The sequence below is a fragment of the Heloderma suspectum genome, chromosome 6 (assembly GCF_057233095.1).
Source record: "Heloderma suspectum isolate Gila_16-S chromosome 6, 16-S_ref, whole genome shotgun sequence".
Taxonomy (NCBI): domain Eukaryota; kingdom Metazoa; phylum Chordata; class Lepidosauria; order Squamata; family Helodermatidae; genus Heloderma; species Heloderma suspectum.
The window spans coordinates 114,916,829-114,939,163 of record NC_139463.1 but is presented as its reverse complement, the minus strand read 5'-3'; the positions used below and the strand labels follow the sequence as shown (position 1 = coordinate 114,939,163).

At 42.8% G+C, this 22,335-nt stretch overlaps 1 protein-coding gene across 1 annotated transcript; it reads right to left on the bottom strand.

Annotated features, from left to right (window-relative positions):
* Window positions 1-7,157: 7,157 nt before the first annotated feature.
* LOC146342640 (vomeronasal type-2 receptor 26-like) lies at window positions 7,158-16,358 on the bottom strand. The gene is made up of 4 exons (XM_084807954.1): window positions 15,537-16,358; window positions 13,425-13,652; window positions 12,504-12,630; window positions 7,158-8,059 (listed from the first exon to the last, which is right to left on the bottom strand). The coding sequence occupies exons 1-4, from the start codon at window positions 16,356-16,358 to the stop codon at window positions 7,158-7,160; spliced, it is 2,079 nt and encodes a 692-aa protein (XP_084664080.1).
* Between the last annotated feature and the right edge of the window lie 5,977 nt (window positions 16,359-22,335).

The window sequence follows — 22,335 nt, the reverse complement described above, 5'->3', positions numbered from 1 at the left end:
GTGAAGACCTTTTCATTTTCCCAGGCTTTTTAGCTTTCTAAATTTTTATCTTTGCTGTTTTAAATCTGTATTTTAAATTCCTGTACTGCTGCTAGGTTTTATTGTGGTTGTATTGTTATATTGTGGTTTTAATGTTCTATATATTTTAAATTGTTTTATTGTGTGTTGTTTGGTTTTAATTTTTGTGAACCGCCCAGAGAGCTTCGGCTATTGGGTGGTATAGAAATGAAATGAATAAATGAATAAATAAATAAATAAATAAATAAATAATGTTCTTAACCCTGATTTCTATTTTTTTAAACGCTATGAAATCTCTCTGTGTGAGATTACTCTGGACTTACTCTTGAACTTATGTTTTGATTCTTGGATTTGATAGGTGATGTAGTGTGGAGGTTCCAACAAAGATTTCAAGCTTGGATTAGAGCTCTGCATGTGTGGATTTGTTGAGGTGTTTTTTTTTCTAGAACCCTTGTCTTGGATTGACTGGAGTGGATTATGCCTGGAATCATTCAAGCCCCTTGCTCTGTATTGGACTCTTGTTTTGGATTGCCTGGGATAGATTTTGCCAGCAGTCTTTTGAGCCCCTTGCTTTGTATTCTGCCTTAGAGATTGCAATGGGGAAACCATGTCGTATGGACCTGTCACATGGTTATAGTTATTACCTTTTGACTGTTGTGGAATTACATACAGCCTATAGCTCACTGATGGGGTCGTACTGTGTAGGAATGCCACACTGTGTACTTGAAAGGTCAGGCCCATGACAGTAACATTTAGGTCCTTGTAAAATGGAAAGTCTGTTTTTTTTTCTGAAATTTTGCAACAAAAATGGAGACCCTCCTTGAACATACCCCCAAACAAGGGGAGATAGAAGGAAACTTTGGACACAAGCTATTCCAATTCAGATAAAGAAAGGGAGTTAATGGTGGGGCAAATAGGAACAAGTAGAAAAGGTGTATAAAGAGTGTCAAACTTGCACTGAAAGTTTAGGAGGACATGTATCTATAAATGGGGAGTTCTAGCCAGTAGCCAAAAGTATGGATGTGAATTTCTCTCTGTCATGGTCCTCTTCCAGCTAAGTCTGGGGAAGGCTGGGAGACAATCTTCCAGATTGGCATTTTCCTACCCTTGTCCTCCTGTGGTAGTGTTCATGTTCAAAATAGTATGGTGTGTCTTTTGTCTCTAATGCCTTATCCCCAACTTCCTTCTTTGTAGAACCACGTTCCCCAGATTTTACACATACAAATATACACAGAGATGCACATTTGGTCAATGATTTCTCTAGATAGTCAGTCCTGTCACCAAAGAACAATCTTTCTCTACACATATGAAACACGCATTGTTAGCTTGAGATTTAGTTGAAGCAGACTGACTGAAATCAATGGGTCTATTTCAGGTATGACTAAACCTGGATCAAACCCACTTCTCATACAAAGATTTGGAAACCCATGGGGAATTCCAAATGCAACCCCACATATCTCAGCTCCCTTTCCTCCCCGCTCCTTCTGTCCCAGTCCATCCTGACAAATCATCAAATTGCTACTGGAAAGAGAGGAGAAGAGTTCATTACAGGAGAGTTGGGGGAATCACCATGTGCTGATCCTACCTGTGGAACCTTGTAAACAGATAAGATGTCTGCCATGCGTGAGGAGGTATCAGAGCTAAGTCCACCGATGACTCCTATGACATTTTTCTGAAAGCCACATTTATAGTTGGGGAGAAACTGATGGGAGTTAAAGAGAAAGTCCAAAGTGGTGCGATAGGTCATCCTTGAATCAGTGTAGCTGTCATAGATGTGGAACCCGAGAGTGACATTGGGCAAGATGTTGGGATTATCATTGATCTCATCAATGGCAAACACGAAAGCCAGGATGTGCTGGTAGAAATTTGGCACCACACTGCAAAAAAGAAGAAGTGACATCCTGTTTCTTGGGAGTGTTAAATGGTGCACAAACTCATTTTATCTCAGTACAGGACTACTGGAGATCTGAAAAATTCAGCTGCTTATTCATAAGGAGGGAGTATAACCCACAAATTTAGTCATAAACTAATTGCCTTTGAAAAGAAGGACAACATGGTTACATGTTGCTGGATTGTGCTTTTGGGCTTATATATCCTAATATTAGGCATGTTGCTGTCAATGGTCAGCTCAGATCATATTTTAATGTGTCAGATATCATTTTTTATGCAGACATCTAGGTAGAATAGATAAAACATTTTCTTGGATTTCACTGTTTTCACTTTCAATATTTCCATCTATGTTGTTCTCTATTATATATTTTCAGCTACTAACATCCACGGTGCCACAGCATTATGCTCCAGTGTTTTGACCATTGCCACTTCTAGGTGCTCCCGAAACTGCATCTGCTTCACACAATTTGAGATCACCTTGTACCTTCAGCATCTGGCTTTTTGGAGCTTTCAATGAATGAATCTAAGAAGGAATACAGGATGTTGGCTTATACAGAACTTAATTTAAAATAACTACTGCCATTATATTCCAAGATCTGTGGATCTACTGTGCTGTCAGTCATATAAAGACTCACTCAAATAACCCTAAATGTCATTTTGGGATGGGTGTGGGGGGAGACTTCCTTACATGGGTATGTTAATCTTCTCCTGAGAAGGATGTCTGATGAATAACACTTTGGGGGGAAGGTAATGGAGATGAGATGCCATCCCACCAATGAGGACGTCACCTGGCTGGTACCACTCGTGTGGAATATACGGAGGCTCGTTTCCGCTGCACTTAGTAGCATGCATGTTCCAGACCACATTTGGCAGTAGCAGTAGGAGCAGCAGCAGCAGCAGCAGCGGCATCCTTGTGTCAAACTCCCCTCCACACATCAGAGTCTCCTGTCTCTCTCTCTACATCACACCATTACTACCATCAGTCTGACTTGAACAAGGTGCATGGCAGCTGATGCTGAAAACACAACTTAGTGAAGGTACAGGTGTCCTCTGTATCCTTAAGCTCAAGAGGGTAACAAAAGCAAGGCTTGAGTGCCAATTGAGAGTTACCATCCGAAGGTTGAGGTGCACGATGGAAGAGGGAAAGCGATCAGCACGAGGGAGCCCTGGTTCTCTGTTCTCATGATCCTTAGCAGTCAATGGCCCTTCATTAGCCTTATAAATATTTCAGACTTGGCTGATGATTTTCTTTTTCCTAGAAAGCTCTTTGAGCACATAAATCAATTACAGCAATTTTATTAATTACAGGGAAGATAAACACATCTGCAATGTTTTTGGACTCCATGATGCAACATCCGTAGCAGAAGTGCCGAAACAAACATGTTTTTCTGATCTCCCTGCTCCATTCTGCTGCCCACTGATGGTGAGGAAGGAATAGCAGGTAGAATCATGGAGTTTGAAGGGAGCTCAAAGGTCCTCTAGTCTAACCCATGCCAATGGAGGAAATCTCCTGAACAGTGCTGCTGGCGGTAGGGAGTTCACATAAGTAGGTACATTTTTGATGACCCACAGTGACTCCAAGAATGGAGTCCATGAAGAGGTCAGCATGTTTGGAATAGAACTTCCCCTCCTACAACTGATATTTTTCTATCTTTGCAAATATATAACAAGACAAATCAGAAAAGTAAAAAAGTAAAGCCATTTTTTTAACCCTGCAGTAGAATATAAATTCATTAAAGAAAAGAGAGCAAATGATGCATTTATAGGAGACATGCTGGATGTTCATACACACACACACACACACACACACACATATATATATATATATATAGAGAGAGAGAGAGAGAGTTACTGTCTAACTTGCCTCTGCAAGAGTTCACAACAGCTTCTGTTCCATTTAACATTGACGCTTCTTTGTATCCCATATTGTGCACTACACACTGGAGTTTGGGACCTATGATAAACAGGATCCTAAAAAGCAAGGGAAGTCGTATTGGCCACACAGAGAATTCCACAATCCATGTTAATGTAATGCCACATTAGTCCAACAAAAGATGATAAAAATGTGCCTGTTTTTGAGATCTCAAGATCTCAACGTCTCTTCATGCGGGAAGTTGTTAGGAAAAGCAGGTGAGGGTTGAGGGGAAAGCTAGGCGAAAAAGCCAATTTATTGATGAAGTCATGGTGTCCCATGATCCCAAGCTCGTGATGGAATGGAGGAAGAATGGGGGTGGGAGGGTCTGCTTTTATTCTCTCCCTTTTCTCCCACCCCACCTGCTTTTTGCAACATCTTGCCAGATGAAGAGATCTGGAGATACTGAAACCTTGTATTTCTGTTGTTAACTTTTGGGTGACCGAACTGAGGCATTCCACATACATGGAAAGAGGATGCTATCTATGTCATTTGGGATACAATGAGCCTAGGAAATACAGCTCTCATAAAGCCCAGCCAATTTAAACACAACACATATGTATTAATATTATTAATATTTACATGTATTACATTTCTATACTGCCCAATAGCCAAAGCAGTCTAGGTAGTTTCGAAAATATTAAAACCATTAAAAAGGAGAGGAGCTCCATCACGTAGTGCAGTGCTGAGCCTTGTCAGGCTTGATTGGTCAAAACAAGCAGATTGAATTAGGTTTGGAGACATACAGGCAGCCAGTGCAAACAGGCTAAAATGAGTGTTATGTGTTCAGACCTCTGGTCCTTGCTATCAACCTGGCTGCCATATTTTCACAAGCTGCAACATCCAAACCATCTTCAAGGGCTGCCCTATATACAGAGTGGCCCCAAAGTAGGTATACAGTTGTTTAGAATGTTGATGGGATAGGGAGAGAATGTGTGAGTAGAAGACGTGTGGGTGGAGTCAGAATGACAGTTGGGAAGAGTGAGTGACAGGGAGTGACAGTTAAATCAGTTAAGTGTAGAGAGTGAGGGGAGTGAGGCCCTTAAGTAGGTATGCAGTTGTTCAGTTTTCTAGTCATTTTTTTAACTGATACTGTGAATGATGGCAGCAAACTTGAGTCAAAAACAAAGAAAGTGGATTCTAGAATCTTCCCAACTGTCGTTCTGACTCCACCCACACATCTTCTACTCACACATTCTCTCCACCTCCCATCAACATTCTGAACAACTGTATACCTACTTTTGGGCCACTCTGTATAGTGCATTGCTGTCATCTAACATGGAGGTTACCAGAGCATAGATTACTGAGGCCAAGTTGTCCCTGTGCAGATAAGGACTTAGCTGGGCTATCAACAAAAGCTAATGGAAGGTACTCCCTGCCACTGAGGCCACCAGAGCTTCCAGTGACTATGACAATTCCTGGAAACCCCTAAGCTATGAACCCGCTACTTCAGGGGGACTACAAGCCCTTCCAGAAAAGGTTGAACACCCTCCATCTGGTCAGAAGAACCACCCACAAACAGCAGCTCAGTCTTGTGGTGATTCAGCTTCAGTTTATTAGCCATCCTCCAGTCCATTGTCACTGGGTACCGATGTAGCACACCTACAGTGTCACCTGAGGATGCTGAAAAGGAGGTACACACAATGACTACATCCTGTGCTACTATTTCTCCCTTTTTTTCTGAGATATTTTTGGATATTTCGCATTTGCTCTCTACCTGGTATGGCTTGCCTGGAGACAACTGGAAGCTTTGCCCCACTGCACTGGCCCGCTTTGACGGAGACAGAGTCCACTGCACCGGACTGGTAGACATGAATTTTGTCTCTTGCTGGGGCTTATTCTAATAATAGTTAATGGATTAGAGGGAGATGCAGGCCTAGGATCAGGTCTACAACTAGCAATCAAAGAAATCAAATTTCATTCATTGCTTTGATACAGATGTTTCAATCCTATTCATATTTATTTTATGTATTTTGTTCTAAGCTACCTCCATACTGCTTGACATCCCTGGAATTAGAACTGGTTTACATAAAATCATGTGTAGGAAAACTAATATACACATAGCGTAAAACAATAAATATATTAAAAATATTAGGTTGATTAAGTGTATATTGTGGAAGCTATCATAAGTATATCCTTCTTATACCTTTCCTAACCCATGTATTGTGTTTTTCTGCTGTGTTGTTTTCTGATGACCTCTTCTGAGAATGTATACTATTTTCTTAATACTTGTCAGGAGCGCCCTAGCTGCCTCTTCCAGTCCCCTCCAATAGCCAACTCAAGACACAGACGAAAAGCATTCTTTCCAAGGCTTTATTCCATTTACAACTTAATGACTCTTTCAGATGCTAATCACCAGCGACTAAGCAAGGAACTGCACTGGGGTAGTTAGCAGAGTCACCTAAGCTCCAGGTAAGGCAGTTGGTCCCTGTTTGAAGGAGAAGAGCAGGAAGACTCTGAAATTATGGGCTATGGAGAGGTCCTCCCTCATACCCTTGGGTCCTCGGGACGTGACCATTGTTTTAGCACCAAGTGGGCAGAGCGCCTCCTCTCGGCACCCTCCATCTGGCGCTGCTCCCTGTGTCTGTGCCGAGTGTCCAGCAAAACCCCCTCCCCCGCTCTCTCACTTCCAGGGTCACTATCTCTCTCAGGAATGCAGGCAGGAGGAATCTCTCCCTGCCGCTGTGCCTATGAGAGAGGAGCAAGCTCCTCTCCCACAGGTTGTTGCTCTTCCTCAGAATCAGAACTGCTCTGCGGCTCTATGGGCTCAGTTTCCACCCTGACATCACTAACATTACCATGTTTTCCAAGGTAATCATATTTTCTATACGAAGTGAATATTATATTAAGCCTAGTATGTCAATAAACTAATTGATTTGTTTCTATCAAAACCTTGACTAGGCATTCTTTACCATCTGACACACTGGGTGGAAAAGGTGCAAATGTGAACACTGATAAGACCACCACAGTAACAAATGCTAGTTCCTGGGCCACTCCACAAGGCTGGCAGCAACCTGTCTTTTGACAAGAATGCAGCCTATTCTGTTTGGCTCCCAAACTTGCAAAACAGGTTGAGATGTTTCTTCAGTTCAATTGCCTCTGAGCACGCATGGGAAAACTAATCAACCAACTGCATAGTGTATTCTCTTTTAACAGAAATCCTGGCTCGATGGAATGATCACTTAGCCTTAATGTATCTATGAGGAGAATGATAGGTCTGACAAATACCACAGAGTCATATTCAGATGGGCTGCTTTGGTCACATTCATTTACATTACTTTTATCTTTTTCTATAGGATACCAAGAACATCAATGAAACCACAAACTCTTCTTTTATTTATATCTTTCTTTGCATTAGCTTCTCTCTGTTGTTCAACTCAGGTCTCAGCACAATAATGTAGCATTTGGGGAAAAATATGCAGCACAGTAACCCCGTGCTAGAGGCCAAGATGGAGAAAATCTCCACAGCCACCATGTACTTTCCTCTTGTGCTCAGGTAGGTTGGAAGAAAGGACAGCCACACACTGCAAAAGACCAACATGCTGAAGGTGATGAACTTGGCTTCATTAAAACTGTCAGGCAACTTCCTGGCCAGGAAGGCCACAGTGAAGCTGACAGCGGCCAAGAGGCCCATGTAGCCCAAGACACAATAGAACATGAAGATTGACCCTTCATTACACAGCAGGACAATTTCTTCAGTCATAGAGTGCATGTCCAAATCTGGGAATGGGGGAGATGTTGCCAGCCACAGAGCACAGATCTCTGCTTGAATACTGGAGCAGGCGATGACAATAGAATATGCAAGCCTTTTCCCCACCCATTTCCTCATCCGGGATCCTGGCTTGGTAGCCATGAATGCCAGAACTACAGATACAGTTTTGGCTAAGATGGTTGAGAGTGATACAGAGAAAATGATGCCAAAAGCCATTTGTCGAAGAAGGCAGGTCACCTGATGAGGCTTTCCAATGAACAGGAAGGAAGAGAGGAAACACAAGAGGAGGGAGATGAGGAGAATGTAGGTCAGGCTTCGGTTGTTTGCTTTGACTATGGCAGTGTTCTGGTGCCTAATGAAGATGCCAAGCACCAGAGCTGTGATCAGAGACAATAGAAGTACTGAAGAAACTGAAATGATGGCCAATGTTTCTTCAAAAGCTAGGAAGTTTGGAATCTTAGGAATGCATTCGTTGTGGAATTTGTTTGGATAGTCACTTTCTGGACAACTGACACAAGTTTCCACATCTGAGGAACAAACATATATTAATGTATAAAACCCAAAAGAAATAAAAACCAAAGAAATATATTCCCACAATTAAGGCAACTGTACCAGAAGTTCAGCTAACACCCAGTTTTTTATTTTTTACAATGGGAGGATGCATACATGTCCATACAACATGCTTCATAATGAATGAATAATTCTGGTATTTCTCCAAAGAATTACATGTTTCTTTGTTGTCATCTTGAATCCCTTCCTTTTTCTGTGAATCAGTTAGTACGGAGTGAAACAAGAGAACATTCTGGTAGTAGACCAAAAGTTTGGGGCCAAGAATGCTTATTATTCTCATTCATTCTGGCTCACTTTATTAGTGGTAGTGTAGCATGCTCTTTTTGGGGACTGAAGGCAGCATTTCACACCAAAACATTTGCCATTAGAACATACACATATCTGTTTCTAGTTTTATATAAATGTATAATTACTTAACATGGACGTGCTATCATTGGGATTTTATTTTGCTTTGGAATGCTGTGCCATGTGCATCACATGGCATAAGCATCAGTTTATTCCCATGGTTTATTTGATACCCTTTCAACCTCGCCAGGTTGGTCCAAAATAAAATCTCCCTCATCCATGATTTGATTGTGGATGAGGGGGCTGACCTGGTATGTATTACTGAGACCTGGGTGGGGGAACTGGGAGGGGTCACTCTCTCCCAGCTGTGCCCCCCTGGGTACTCAGTGCAGCACCAAAACTGACTTGAGGGTCAGGGAGGGGGGGTTGCCATGGTCTATAGGAATTCAATCTCCCTCTCCAGGCTTCCTGCTCATTCGAGTGCAGATCCTGAGTGTTTGTACCTTGTGTTGGTTACCTGGGACAGATTAGGGATTCTGTTGGTGTGCCGCCCACCCCACTGCCCATCAGACTCCCTGCCTGAGCTGACGGAGGTGGTCTTGGACTTGGTGTTGAGGACCCCTAGGATGATGGTCCTGGGGAATCTCAACTTCCATGCTGAGGCCGCTGTATCCGGGGCGGCTCAGGACTTCATGGCCGCCATGACAACCATGGGGCTGTCCCAACATGTCATCGGCCCAACACATACAAAAGGACACACGCTTGATCTGGTTTTCTCGACTGGGCAGGAGGATGGTGACCTGAAAGTGGAGGAATTATCATCTGTCCCTTTGTCTTGGTCAGATCACTTCCTGCTGAGGTTTAGACTCCTGGCGGCCCTTCCCCTCTGCAAGGGTGGGGGACCTATTAAAATGGCCCACCCCTGGAGATTAATGGATTCCGATGGATTCCAGAGGGCTCTGGGGGATTTTCCTGCTGGTATGGCTGGTGCTCCTGTCAAAGCCCAGGTCGCTCTGTGGAATGCAGAGATGACTCAGGCGGTTGACACGATCTTGCCCAAGTGCCCTCTCCCTCTAAGCAGAGCCCGGCCAGCTCCTTGGTATACACCTGAGCTGAGGGCAATGAAGCAAGAGGGGAGATGGCTAGAACGCAGGTGGAGGAAAACTCATGCTGAGTCTGACCTAACAGAGGTAAGAGCCCACTATCGAGCCTACTCTGTGGCGGTGAGGGTGGCAAAGAGACAGTTCTTTTCCACCAGCATTGCATCTTCTCAGTGTCGTCCAGCAGAGCTTTTCTGAGTGGTTCGCAGCCTGTTACATTCTGGGCCAGGGAGAGAAATGGTGGAACCCTCGGTAGCACGCTGTGACAAGTTTGCACGGCACTTTGAGGATAAAGTTGCTCAGATTCGTCACGAATTGGACACCACCATTTTTGCAGTTCCATTGGTAGAGGCGTTCAGAGCACCGTCTGGTCCAGTTTTTATGGATGAGTTTCAGTTACTGAGGCCTGAGGATGTGGACAAGGTGCTTGGCCAAGTCCGATCAACCACTTGTGTGTTTGACCCTTGCCCTTCATGGCTTATTAAATCAAACAAGGAGGGGTTGTCCGGCTGGGTCCAGGAGGTTGTAAATTCCTCCTTGAGAGAGGGAGTGGTGCCTGCCGCTTTAAAAGAGGCAGTAATTAGACCACTCCTGAAAAAGCCTAACCTGGACCCAGAGGATATTAACAATTATAGGCCAGTGGCCAATATCCCCTTCCTGGGCAAGGTGCTTGAGCGGGTGGTTGTAGGACAGCTCCAGCCACTCTTAAATGAAATGGATTATCTAGATCCATTTCAATTGGGCTTCAGGCCTGGTTTTGGAATGGAAACTGCCTCGGTCACCCTGTGGGATGACCTCTGCCGGGAGAGGGACAGGGGGAGTGCGACCCTGTTGATTCTCCTGGACCTCTCAGCGGCTTTCGATACCATCGACCATGGTATCCTTCTGGATAGGTTGTCTGGGTTGGGAGTAGGAGGCACTGCACTACAGTGGTTCTGCTCCTACTTGGATGGCCAATTCCAGAAGGTGGTGCTGGGGGATTACTGCTCTGTGCCATGGCAATTGTGCCATGGGGTTCCACAGGGCTCTATTTTATCCCCCATGCTGTTTAACATCTACATGAAACCGCTGGGGGAGGTTATCCGGAGGTGTGGGCTGAGGTGCCATCAATATGCAGATGACACTCAGCTCTACCTCTCTTTTACATCAAAACCAGGTGAGGCAGTGACTGTTCTGAATCAGTGCCTGGGCATGGTAATGGACTGGATGAAGGCTAATAAACTGAAACTCAATCCAGACAAGACGGAGGTACTGTTAGTGGGTGGTTCATCTGCCCGGCTAGGTGATATTCACCCTGTTCTGGAGGGGGTTGCACTCCCCCTAAAGGATCAGGTTCATAGTTTGGGGGTGCTCTTGGATCCAGAACTGTCACTTGAGGCACAGGTGAACTCAGTGGCACGGAGCACTTTTTATCAGCTTAGGCTGGTATACCAACTACGCCCTTAGGTGGACAGAGATAGCCTTGCTACAGTTATCCATGCTCTGATAACTTCTCGTCTGGATTACTGCAATGCGTTATACGTGGGGCTGCCTTTGAAAACGGTCCGGAAACTTCAGCTGGTCCAAAATAGGGCAGCAAGATTGTTAACAGGGACTGGCCTGCGAGCTCATATTTACGCCAGTACTTTTCCAGCTGCACTGGCTGCCAGTCCATTTCCGGGCCCGATTCAAAGTGTTGGTGTTAACATTCAAAGCCCTTAACGGCTTGGGGCCAGGTTACCTGAAGGATCGCCTCCTCCCATATGTGCCTGCCCGGACCTTAAGATCATCATCAGCGGCCCTTCTCCGTGAGCCCCTGCCAAAGGAAGTGAGGCGGGTGGCTACTAGGAGGAGGGCTTTTTCTGCTGTGGCACCCCGGCTCTGGAATGAGCTCCCTAGTGAGGTTCGCCTGGCGCCTACATTGTATTCCTTTTGGCGCCAGGTGAAGACCTTTTTATTTTCCCAGGCATTTTAGCTTTCTAAATTTTTATCTTTGCTGTTTTAAATCTGTATTTTAAACTCCTGTACTGCTGCTAGGTTTTATTGTGGTTGTATTGTTATATTGTGGTTTTAATGTTCTGTATATTTTAAATTGTTTTATTGTGTGTTGCTTGGATTTAATTATTATGAACCGCCCAGAGAGCTTCGGCTATTGGGTGGTATAGAAATAAATAAATAAATAAATAAATAAATACTTAGGTAACAGTAACATTTACAAGGTAACATTTTCAGTGCAGGTTGAAGGGGAAGAATACCAAAAATCAAAGTTGGATGAGCATCCTGAGGCCTCTTTGAAGGAGAAGGGAAGCTTCCTCAGACCTCAAAGACAAGAGGCTTGAGGGAATAGCGACAGGACCGTGAGGCATACCCAACTCACTTATACAAGGATTCAAGACCTGGGCATGGGCGTGAAGACAGCAGAATTTCCTCAGCAGGTCCATGAGAGGGCCATGACGGGATGATGCTGTGAATTAGACTAGGCATAGGTTTCAAGTTTGGAAGCTTACTCAGAAAAGACAGACTTAGAAGGTCAAAGCTTCATTCTGATGAAGCACTCCCATTGGAGGGAGCGAATTACTTATTATGTTTACTTTCATACTGTTGCCAGTCTCCAGAAAAACTATTGCTCATTTGAAACTCCAAGAACTCTGACATCTCTTCTTTTCAGTTGCGGTTCATATGCCAATACCTTCCTTAATCTCCTCTTCACAAAAGTCAGGAATGTTAATACCATTAATGGAAGATTATTCTTGCTCACACAAGACCAGCGATTACGACTTCAGAATACTCTGGGGACTTGATTTTTATTAATGCTAAAATGTGTTAGCTATGTTTCTAAAACAGTTTCTAAAACTGTTTCCTTCAAGAGGGATAAGAGGAAATGTCAATAAAATCACATCTGTAAAGTTGATCTATATAGAAAGAGAGCAATACGTAATACATAAGTTGTTAAAAACTGTCAAAAGCATAATTGACAGCAAAACATGGAGGAAGGTTGCTTGCAAATAAAATGCATCATTGATATCATATGTCCTACCATTCTGGTTTGAGAACATCCCATCTGGACATGGAGCACAATCATAGCAGCAAAATTTCTCCCCCTCTTTCTTTTTCTTGCTGTAACCAGGAGGGCAGTTGTCAGTACACTGAGAAAGAGGTGGCACCTATTCAAAGAGCTTAGTATTAAGAAAGGTTTGAGGAATCCATTTCACATCAGAGAATGCACCAGTAAACAGGAAGACCAATGATCCTGAATAGATGGCCCTTGAAGTAGGAGGAATATCTCCACCACTTCTCCTATGAACTCCAGAATATTGGAATTTCCATTCCTAGTCTGATCAATGATACAATGAGCTTAGCGTTCCATTTTACACCATTACCTAGATACATGTCTCAGAATTCAAATGAAAGTAATGATGGGCAACATGATCTTTTCTTTCTTCCATTCCTTCTGTTTCTTACTGTAACCAGGATTGCAGTAGACTTTTGACAGAGAAAGAGGGGGCACCTGTCCAAAATTATTGCAAGAGCACAGTATGAAGGAAATGTTTGGTGAACTCTTCACACATTCAGATCTTCTACCAGGAAACACAAAGGCTGATGACATGGAATATTAGAGGTCAAAGTGCACACATAGTACGTTCAGTTGAAGGAGTATCCATTGTACAAAGCATCTAGAAGATTTGAATTTGCATTCTTAGGATGTTTCAGATTTCACATGAAAGGAATGATGGGCAACATGATCTCTCCTGTGTTAGCTACTAGTCCATCTTAGTCCAAACATGTCCTATCTAGATATTGCATTTTTGTTACCCTGCCCAGTTTCATCTGGAATACCCACCATCCATATATCAATGTACTCCTTTTAAAAAGCCATTTATCCTCTTACCCAATACCGTATTGCAGTGAATTTCTAATTAATGTTGCATTTTGTAAAGAATGGCCATTGTTTCCCCACCTGGGTCAGGTCTCTGTGCCATTTGATTCTGTCCTTATGAATGGTGACCCTTTTGCCTGGAGGAGAGTGAGGATCCAGCCTTCCCACTTTGACCCTGACGTAGGACTTATTTGGGAAGGTGACAAAGTTTGTAATATCAAATCCCCCCTCAAATTGTCCATGTTCATTAAATGTAATTTCATCTCCAGCACTGTTGTTGAATGAGATTGTCTGAATTAGTGAGTGGAGCTAGGTGGAAAGAGAAAGACAATCAAATGCTCCATAAAGTCTTGTAATAATAATATCATATGTATCATTGAAAAACAGAAAAGTATGCAATGCTTACATTTTTAGTGTTCTTTACAGATTTAAGGTCACCCTGTTGCTTTAGGATAGCCATACCTAAGCTGGTGCCCTTCAGATGTTTTGGAATTCAGCTCCCATCAGCCCATGGTAACAAGGCCAGGAATGCTGGGAATTGTAGACCAAAATCTTTGGAGGACACCACAGTGGGGGAAGGCTGTGCAATGATCATAAAATATATTACATATAAATTGGTTTGCTCATGAAATTATCATTACAATTAAACACATTTAGAAGTAAATTCAGTAAATTTGTAATTCTCGCCTCAATAAGGTATATTTTGACATTCATTATATACATACCAAACATGATATGTTTATGAGCAAAGCAAGTTCTACACAATATAGTTGAGGTTCCTATTTTATGTCTGACCAAAGGGAACTTCCAGAAATCACTCCTGAAACCTCTGAATTATCCAAGAAACTGTAAGAAGCAGGAGGATCGGAGGCACAGCAAGACTAGTTGACAGCATCTCTTCATGTTTTCAAGCAAGTTTAGGGGAATTCCTAAACTTTTTCCTGTTTGTGGGGCAGAGTTTAGGGAAATCTGATCTGAAGCAAAATCCATGGAAATCTGATTTAGCTGTGGAATAGTCTCTCACCTATTAGGAATGTTAAGCAACCATATTGCAGTATTTAACCCGATTGAACTAGAAAAAGTCGACAAAGAAACACAGAAAATGAAACTGAAGAATGTACATCTTCTTCCATGTTCTGATATGGTGACTTTATGGAAATGTTGGGGAACTGGGCATCACTTGGAGCATCCCTAAAGTCTATCATTAAAAGATGCATGACATTAAGAAGTTTAATTAGGAATGGAAGAATTAATGATGCTGGGAGTCTTACTGAGGATAAAACTAGCACCCCCACTCTGCCCGTGCATTCATTATTTCCAGAAATTTCACTTCTCTAGGCTCCCTAGAAAAAAAATTATTGGATAGTTTTTCAAAATTGTTGGGTAGGGGGGGGGGGATAAAGCCTGAGCAGAAACATATAAACACTGTTTTTTTCCCCTGGTTTGTTTCCTGGATTTCATATCCCTAGTCTGGATCCAACACTCTGTCTTTCTTCCATTCACATCTGGCAAGGAAGGGAAGAAAATTGAGAAGATGAGCAAGACCAGATGTGGGTGCTTTGTAGAGACTGAGAGCAAAACACTGTGCTACGTTTAAGGATGTGTGTGTGGCTGTGTCCAGATTTATTGGAACCACCAGAAGAGGAGGAGAAGTTCAATTATTTTCTCCCCAGCTGCAGGTTCATCCCCTTTGTACTTATAGAATATGGGGAAAAAGCACCCCATTGGCACAATTTCCTTTTTGCTGAGTTCCATAGCTGTTGTGTGGGCATGGGGGGTACAGAGAGAGATAACAGGTAAACCCATGGTCTGGGAAGGAAGTATTAACCATAACGTTCCTGCATAGGGAGTCCCAATAAATATCAGTCCCCAACTCCAACGATAAGAAAAGGAAAAGTCGTAAGTGCTAGCTACGCAAGTAATGTAACACAGTTTAGCATCTAGAGGTCATTAGGATACTGACTACTGCATATTCCTCAACTGTCGAGTAACTTGAATGTGACATTTGACTTCCATGAGTGAGAGCAGGTTACCTGCCGGGGTAGGCATTAAACATACTGCTCCTGCTAGCTACACCATTAAAGTAACATAGTGTAGCATTTAGAAGTCATTAGGATACTGACTACTGCATGTCACTCCATTGTCCAGTATCTAGACCATGACTTTTGACTTCCTTCAGTAAGGACAGGTTACCTGCCAGGGTTCTACCCTCAGAGGTGACAGTCTGACTCTGCTCTCTATTGTTCTTTGGTTGACTTGAGCCGAGTAGAAGGTGTGTAAGGCATGGGCCACACTGTAGACAGCGTTGTAGATACTGTAGCTGTGGCCGGTCATGCTCATTTCAAAAACACCTCCAGGAAGGCTCTCCAGCATCTCCTCTCCAGTACATTTTCCAGCTATGAGGTTCATAATTGAGCTTGAAAGTGAACACGTAAATGCTTGCTCCCAGAAATCATGAACAAAACCGTCTTCATTTTCCCACGAAGGATTGACAAGCTCAACAAATTCTTGGAAGTCTTGAAGCTCCCTTGATGGAATTGTAAAGGAGATAGCACCATGGAGCATTTGTATATCGAATCCACCAACTATTGCGAGGGTATTTAATGTGAAATCGATTTGGGCTGTTGTTATCCATACTTTTGTTGCAGAGAACCTCCCCTTATACTGCGGAAATATTAGGGGAATTATCTTGCTTCCATATATTAAATATTCCAACCATATAGTGGCTGGAGATTCTCCATGTATTACAACTGCATTGGCTTTGCTCTCCATGACAGTTTGTAAAACCCTCAATTTGTCAGAGGCAATTTGATATATATCGAATAGATAGAAATTGTTTTCAAATCTTTCTGTGAACGCTGAACAGATTCTGTTCTGGAAAAGCAGAGGCTCCATGGCGTGTAAAAAATGATCTCCACCCTCATCCTCCGTAGCCAGGAGTCCAACCCAGTTCCATCTGAAATGCCAAAATAACTGGACAAGTCCTTGGTATTGAAGTTCTTCCTTGGGGGCCATGAAGTAAAAGGAAGGGAAATTGGTTGGATAATTCCCTGCAGCCTGAAATGAGCCATATGAAATCTACAGAAAGGAAGGAAAGTAAAGGGCAAGAAAACCAACAACAGACATTTTAGAATGGGAACAGGGGTATCTAATGAGCTGTTCATTCATTAAAGGGGAATCACAAAACATCAGGTTCAGCGATTATAAGCCTCTAAATTCTGTGGCTTATAAAACGGACACCTGTTAAGTTAATAACTTGAAAATTTGTATCCACGATCTTGCCAATGAGGTCTTAAATTTTGCAATTGCAATCTGATAAAAATGTCGTAGGTAGCAAGGTGAACAGTGCTGAAAATTAACACATTTGTCCTGTTTACTTGAATATATGCAGCTTCATGTATTATATATTCCTTTGGACGTTTGGTGAAAACTATTGGTGTATGGTGTTCAAGCTTGTCCTGGACGTGTGTCTTTCATTACTTTGGTGATGTTCTGAGCAGTGGCTCCAACTGATTGAGATATTTTTTGCCCCATGAAAGTCTACAGCAGTAACTCCTGGCAAAGCTATGTTGGAGATGATCAGTTTGACTCTGAAGTTAGAATGCAGCAAGTTCACCAGGCTTTGGAGAGAAATTCTACGAGGCAGGCTTTCTCTGTACAAGGCCTATTGCCTTTAATTATGGAATGTGACCTCACCCGTTTAGACTACATGTAACTACATGGACTGGAAATCTAGCATGGAGGGTGGGGCAGGGAGACTTTAATCCCCCTGCCCTTCTGTGGTTCCAATCTGGATTAGGCCCGTTTACCCTCCAATTCACATTACCAAAAATGTTCCCAGCTCTAACCTAAATCAGCAAAGGGTTAAATCCCCCCAGCCCTACCCTTGAGTCCTGATCCATATTAAGTTTCAGTGATTATTTTTGAGGAAACAAAGGGAAAGCAGCTGCATCTTTAAAGTAACATGTAATTTGACCCTCAGGCAGTTTGGGGATGGAGTTCAGTTCACAGACATAAAGAACAGGGCCTCACACTGCCTTTCTGAAAGCTGAAATGCTGCACAAGGTCCCCAATCCATGCTTTTCCTTTCTTTGTGGTGGGTGAAAAATCCATAGGTATTGGGGCTGATGGGCTCATTTTTTCTTCTCAGGGCATAAATACTGTGTGAGGCCCAGATCCTTCTGTATGTTAACATGTGCTCATCAATTCTCACAGATGTACTTCATTCAACCTAGGTTGAGCTGTACACATCATCTGTAGCACTGATTAAGAAGGACTGTCATACCTATGAAGACAGATATGGTCCAGAGGGTTTCCTGAGGAGCATTTGTAGTATGTATGTATGTATGTATGTATGTATGTATTAAATTTCAATACCATCCAATAGCCAAAGCTCTCTGGGCTGTTCACAACATTTCAAACCACAAAATACATAATAAAATATAATATAAAATGTAAAACCTTAAAACTACAGTATAAATGTGCACGCCTACCCCCCGGAAAAAGCCCTAGCTGGAATGCAAGGACTGAAAAAATTAAAAGTTCTTCACCTAGTGCTGGAAAGAGGACAACATAGGTACCAGGTGAGCCTCTCTGGGAAGCTCATTCCACAACCAGGGTGCTACAGCACAGAAGGCCATCTTCTTGAAAGCCAACCACCTCACTCGCTTTAGCATTGGCTCCCACAGAAGCACTGCTGAAGAAGACCTTAGGGTCTGGGCAGGTACATATGGGAGGAGATGGTCCTTCAGAGAACCTGGCCCCAAGCCATTTAGGGCTTTGAATGTTAAGACCAGTATTTTGAATCAGGCCCGGAAATAGACTGGCAGCCAGTGCAGATGGAAGAGTACTGGCATAATAGGATCACATTGGCCAGACCCCGTTAACAGTCCCGCTCCCCAATTTTGGACCAGCTGAGGTTTCCAGACCATTTCCGAAAGCAGCCACATGTATAATGCATTGCAGTAAACCAGACAAGAGGTTATCCCAGCATGGATAACTGCAGCTAGACTATCTCTGTCCAGATAAGGATGTAGATAGTATATCAGCCTCAGCTGATAAAAGGTGTGCCATGCCATTGAGGAAACCTGTGCCTCAAGTGATTGTTCTGGGTCCAAAAGTACACCCAACGACACACACACCTCATCCTTTAGGAGGAGTGCAACCCTCTCCAGAACAGATTGAGCCTCACTTCGGCAGACAGACAAACCACCCACTGGCAGTACCTCCATATTGTCTGGATTGAGGCTGAGTTTACTGGCCCTCATCCAGTCCATTACCATGCCCAGGCACTGGTTCAGAACAGCCACTGCCTCACCTGGGTTTGATGAAAAGGAGGGATAGAGCTGGGTGTCCTCTGGATATTGGTGACACCTCAGCCTACATCTCTGGATATGTTTCCCCAGTGGTTTCATGTAGATGTTGGACAGCATGGAGAATAGAATAGAGCCCTGTGAAACACCATAAGCATAGCTGGGAAGGCACAGAGCAATAATCCCCCAGCACCACCTTCTGCAAGCAGCCATCTAAGTACAATTGCACTTGTAATTGCAATTACACTTGCAACCAGTTGCAGAGCAACTCCCAGCCCAGACAACCTATCCACTGTCGATGGTATCAAAAGCCACAGAGATGGTCCAGGAGAATCAACAGGGTCACACTCCCCCTGTCCCTCTCCCAAAAGGTGATCATCCCACAGGGGTCCCAAAGCAATTTTCATTCCAAATCCAGGCCTGAAGCCCGATTGAAATGGATCTACTTAATCAATTTCATTCAAGAATGCCTGGAGTATTGTGTTGCTTTATTGTCATTTTTATTGCTATTTTTATTCCATTGTATCTTATATTCATGGCTTTGATACTTTAGTGAAAAGTGGTTTATGATTTGAATAATAAAGAAATGCAGTGCTTCAGCAAGAAAATGTTAAACTCTGGATACAATGGTCTTATGTCCCCCCCCCCCCCGTCCTTTGGGGCTATGTGTATTGCTTAATGATGGCCACCAATTCTGATGAGGATTGGACAAATTCCTGGAGAAGGCTATCAATGGCTATTAGTCCTGATGGTGATGTGCTACCTCTAGTATCACAGGCAGTAGGTCTAGGTACACCATTTGCTTTGGAACATGGGCAGGAGAGTGCTGATGCACTTGTGTCCTGCTTGTGTATTTCCAGTCAACAGCTGGTTGGTCACTGTGTGAACAGAATCCTGGACTAGATGGACCTTGGCCTGATCCAGCAGGGCTCTTCATATGTACTTAACATCTCTCTCTCTCTCTCTCTCTCTCTCTCTGTGTGTGTGTGTATACACACACACACACACACAGAAATCTCTCTGTGTGAGACTACTCTGGACTTACTCTTGAACCTATGTTTTGATTCTTTGATTTGATAGGCCATGTAGCATGGAGATTCCAACAAAGATTTCATGTTCAACTAGAACTCTGCATGTGTGGATTTGTTGAGGACTTTTTCTAGAACCCTTGTCTTTGATTGCCTGGGATGGATTATGCCTGGAATCATTCAAGCCCCTTGCCTGTATTTTGTAAACCCTTGTCATGAAATGCCTGGGATGGATTACAGCAGGAATCTTTCCCTTGCCCTGTATTCTGAGCCTTAGAAATTGCAATGGGGAAACCACGTCATAAGGATCTGTGACCCGGTTATAGTTATTAGCTTTTGACTGTTCTGGAATTACATAGAGCCTATAGCTCACAGATTTCGCTGTCCTGTGCCAGAATGCCAGACTGTGCACTTGAAGGATTGGGCCAATGACAGTAACCTTGAGATGTTTGAAAAATGGAAAGTCTGCTTTTTCCTAAATTGTCATGTAAGCAACAATAATTGAGACCATCCTTGAACGTGAAACTCTGAACATTAGAATGGATGTGGATTTCTCTCTGCCATGGGCATCTTCCAGCTAAGGCTGGGGAAGACTGGAAGACCATCTTCTGGATTGGCATTTTCCAACCCTTGTTCTCCTGTGGCAGTCTGCATGTTTGAAATATTATGGTGGTATTTTGTCTCTTATGCCTCATCCCCAACTTACTTCTTTGTAGAACCACATCCCCCAGATTTCACACATACAAACATACACAGCAATGCACATTTGATCAATGAGTCCTGTAGATATTGAGACCTATGAGCACTTGAACAATCCTTCTGAACACATATTAAACACACTGTGTTAGCTTGAGAGATAGTTGAAGGAGACCCACTGAAATCAATGGGCCTACTTCAGGTATGACTAAATCTGGATCAACCTCAGAAGGTTTGGAACATTCCACTTCTCATACAAAGATCTGGAAACCCATATGGTATTTCAATTGCAACTCCATGTATTTCAGCTTCCTTTCCTTCCCTCTCCCTCTGTACCACTCCATCCTGACAAATCATCAAACTGCTACCAGTAAGAGAGGAGAAGTGTGCATTACAGGGGAGTTTGGGGAATCACCATGTGCTGATCCTACCTGTGGAACCTTGTAAACAGGTAAGATGTCTGCCATGCATGAGGAGATATCAGAGCTAAGTCCCCCAATGACTCCTATGACATTTTTCTGAAAGCCACATTTATAGTTGGGGAGAAACTGAAGGGAGTTACAGAGAAAGTCCAAAGTGTTGCGATAGGTCATCCTTGAATCAGTGTAGCTGTCATAGATGTGGAACCCGAGAGTGACATTGGGCAAGATGTTGGGATTATCATTGATCTCGTCAATGGCAAACACGAAAGCCAGGATGTGCTGGTAGAACTTTGTCACCACCCTGCAAAACAAATGATATCATATTTCATGGGAGAGTTAAAGGATGCACAAAATCATTTTATGTCAGTACAGATCCACTTGAGATCTGAAGTAGTCAGCTGCTTATTTATTAGGAGAGGACATAACCAGCAAATTTCGTCAAGAAATAAGTTGTTTTGGAAAGAAGGACAATGTGGCTACATTTTGCTGGATTGTCGTTTTAGGCTTGTATAGCCTCATATTAGGCACGTCCAGGTCAATGTTCAGCTCAGATCATATTTTTAATGTCTCAGATCACATATGTTATGGAGACATCTAGGTAGAATAGATCAAACATTTTCTTGGATTTCACTGTTTTCACTTTCAGTATTTATTTCCATGTTGTTCTCTATTAAACATTATATATTTTCAGCTACAAACAACCACTGTGCCACTGCATTATGTGCCAGTTTTTTTTAAACCATTGCCACATTCTGAGTGCTCCCAAAACTGCATCTGCTTCATACACTTTGAGAACTCTTTGTACCTTCCGCATCCAGCTTTTCCTAGTTTTTAATGAATGAACCTAAGAAGGGATATCAGAAGTTGGCCTATACAGATGTTGCAAAGATATCTGTGTCATCATCCAAGAACATTTTGTGAATGGTAACTGCTAGGGCAATTGTGATTGTCCTTTTCTGCTTGTCAATTCTGTTTGACAACACAGTATTCTGCTCCCCCACCCCACCCCCCACATGTGTGTATAGATTTGCCAATTTGAGGTTTACACTTTATCCACATGATAAGGTATACCGTGTCTGTGAAAGCTTATGGCAACATAAATATGTTCAGTTTGAAGGTGCTACAAAACCCTTTTGTTTTTGTTTTTCCTATAGCAGACTAAGTCAGCTACCCATCTGGAAAGCAGAGAAATGTTATTTATGTGCTTCACCAGTGAAGTAATACAGATGGACATCTACAGGGCTCCCCATAAGATCATTAAGTCTAGCATGTAAAACATCCTAGCTCCACCGCTGTGAACTTTGAACTTAATAAGGTCTTGCAGATCTACTGTATATTCACATTCCTTCTTTTCATTTAAGAATGGACGATGAAGGTTCCAACTTGTCACATCACCCTATGGAAGAGGCAGCCCGTCCAACATCACCCCATTTTTCTATTTCTTTAAAAAGATCTACTTTATTTACCAAGACCATAACTACTTTGTTGTCAGTCATAAAAATATGAAGAGCCACTAAAATAAAAATAAATATTT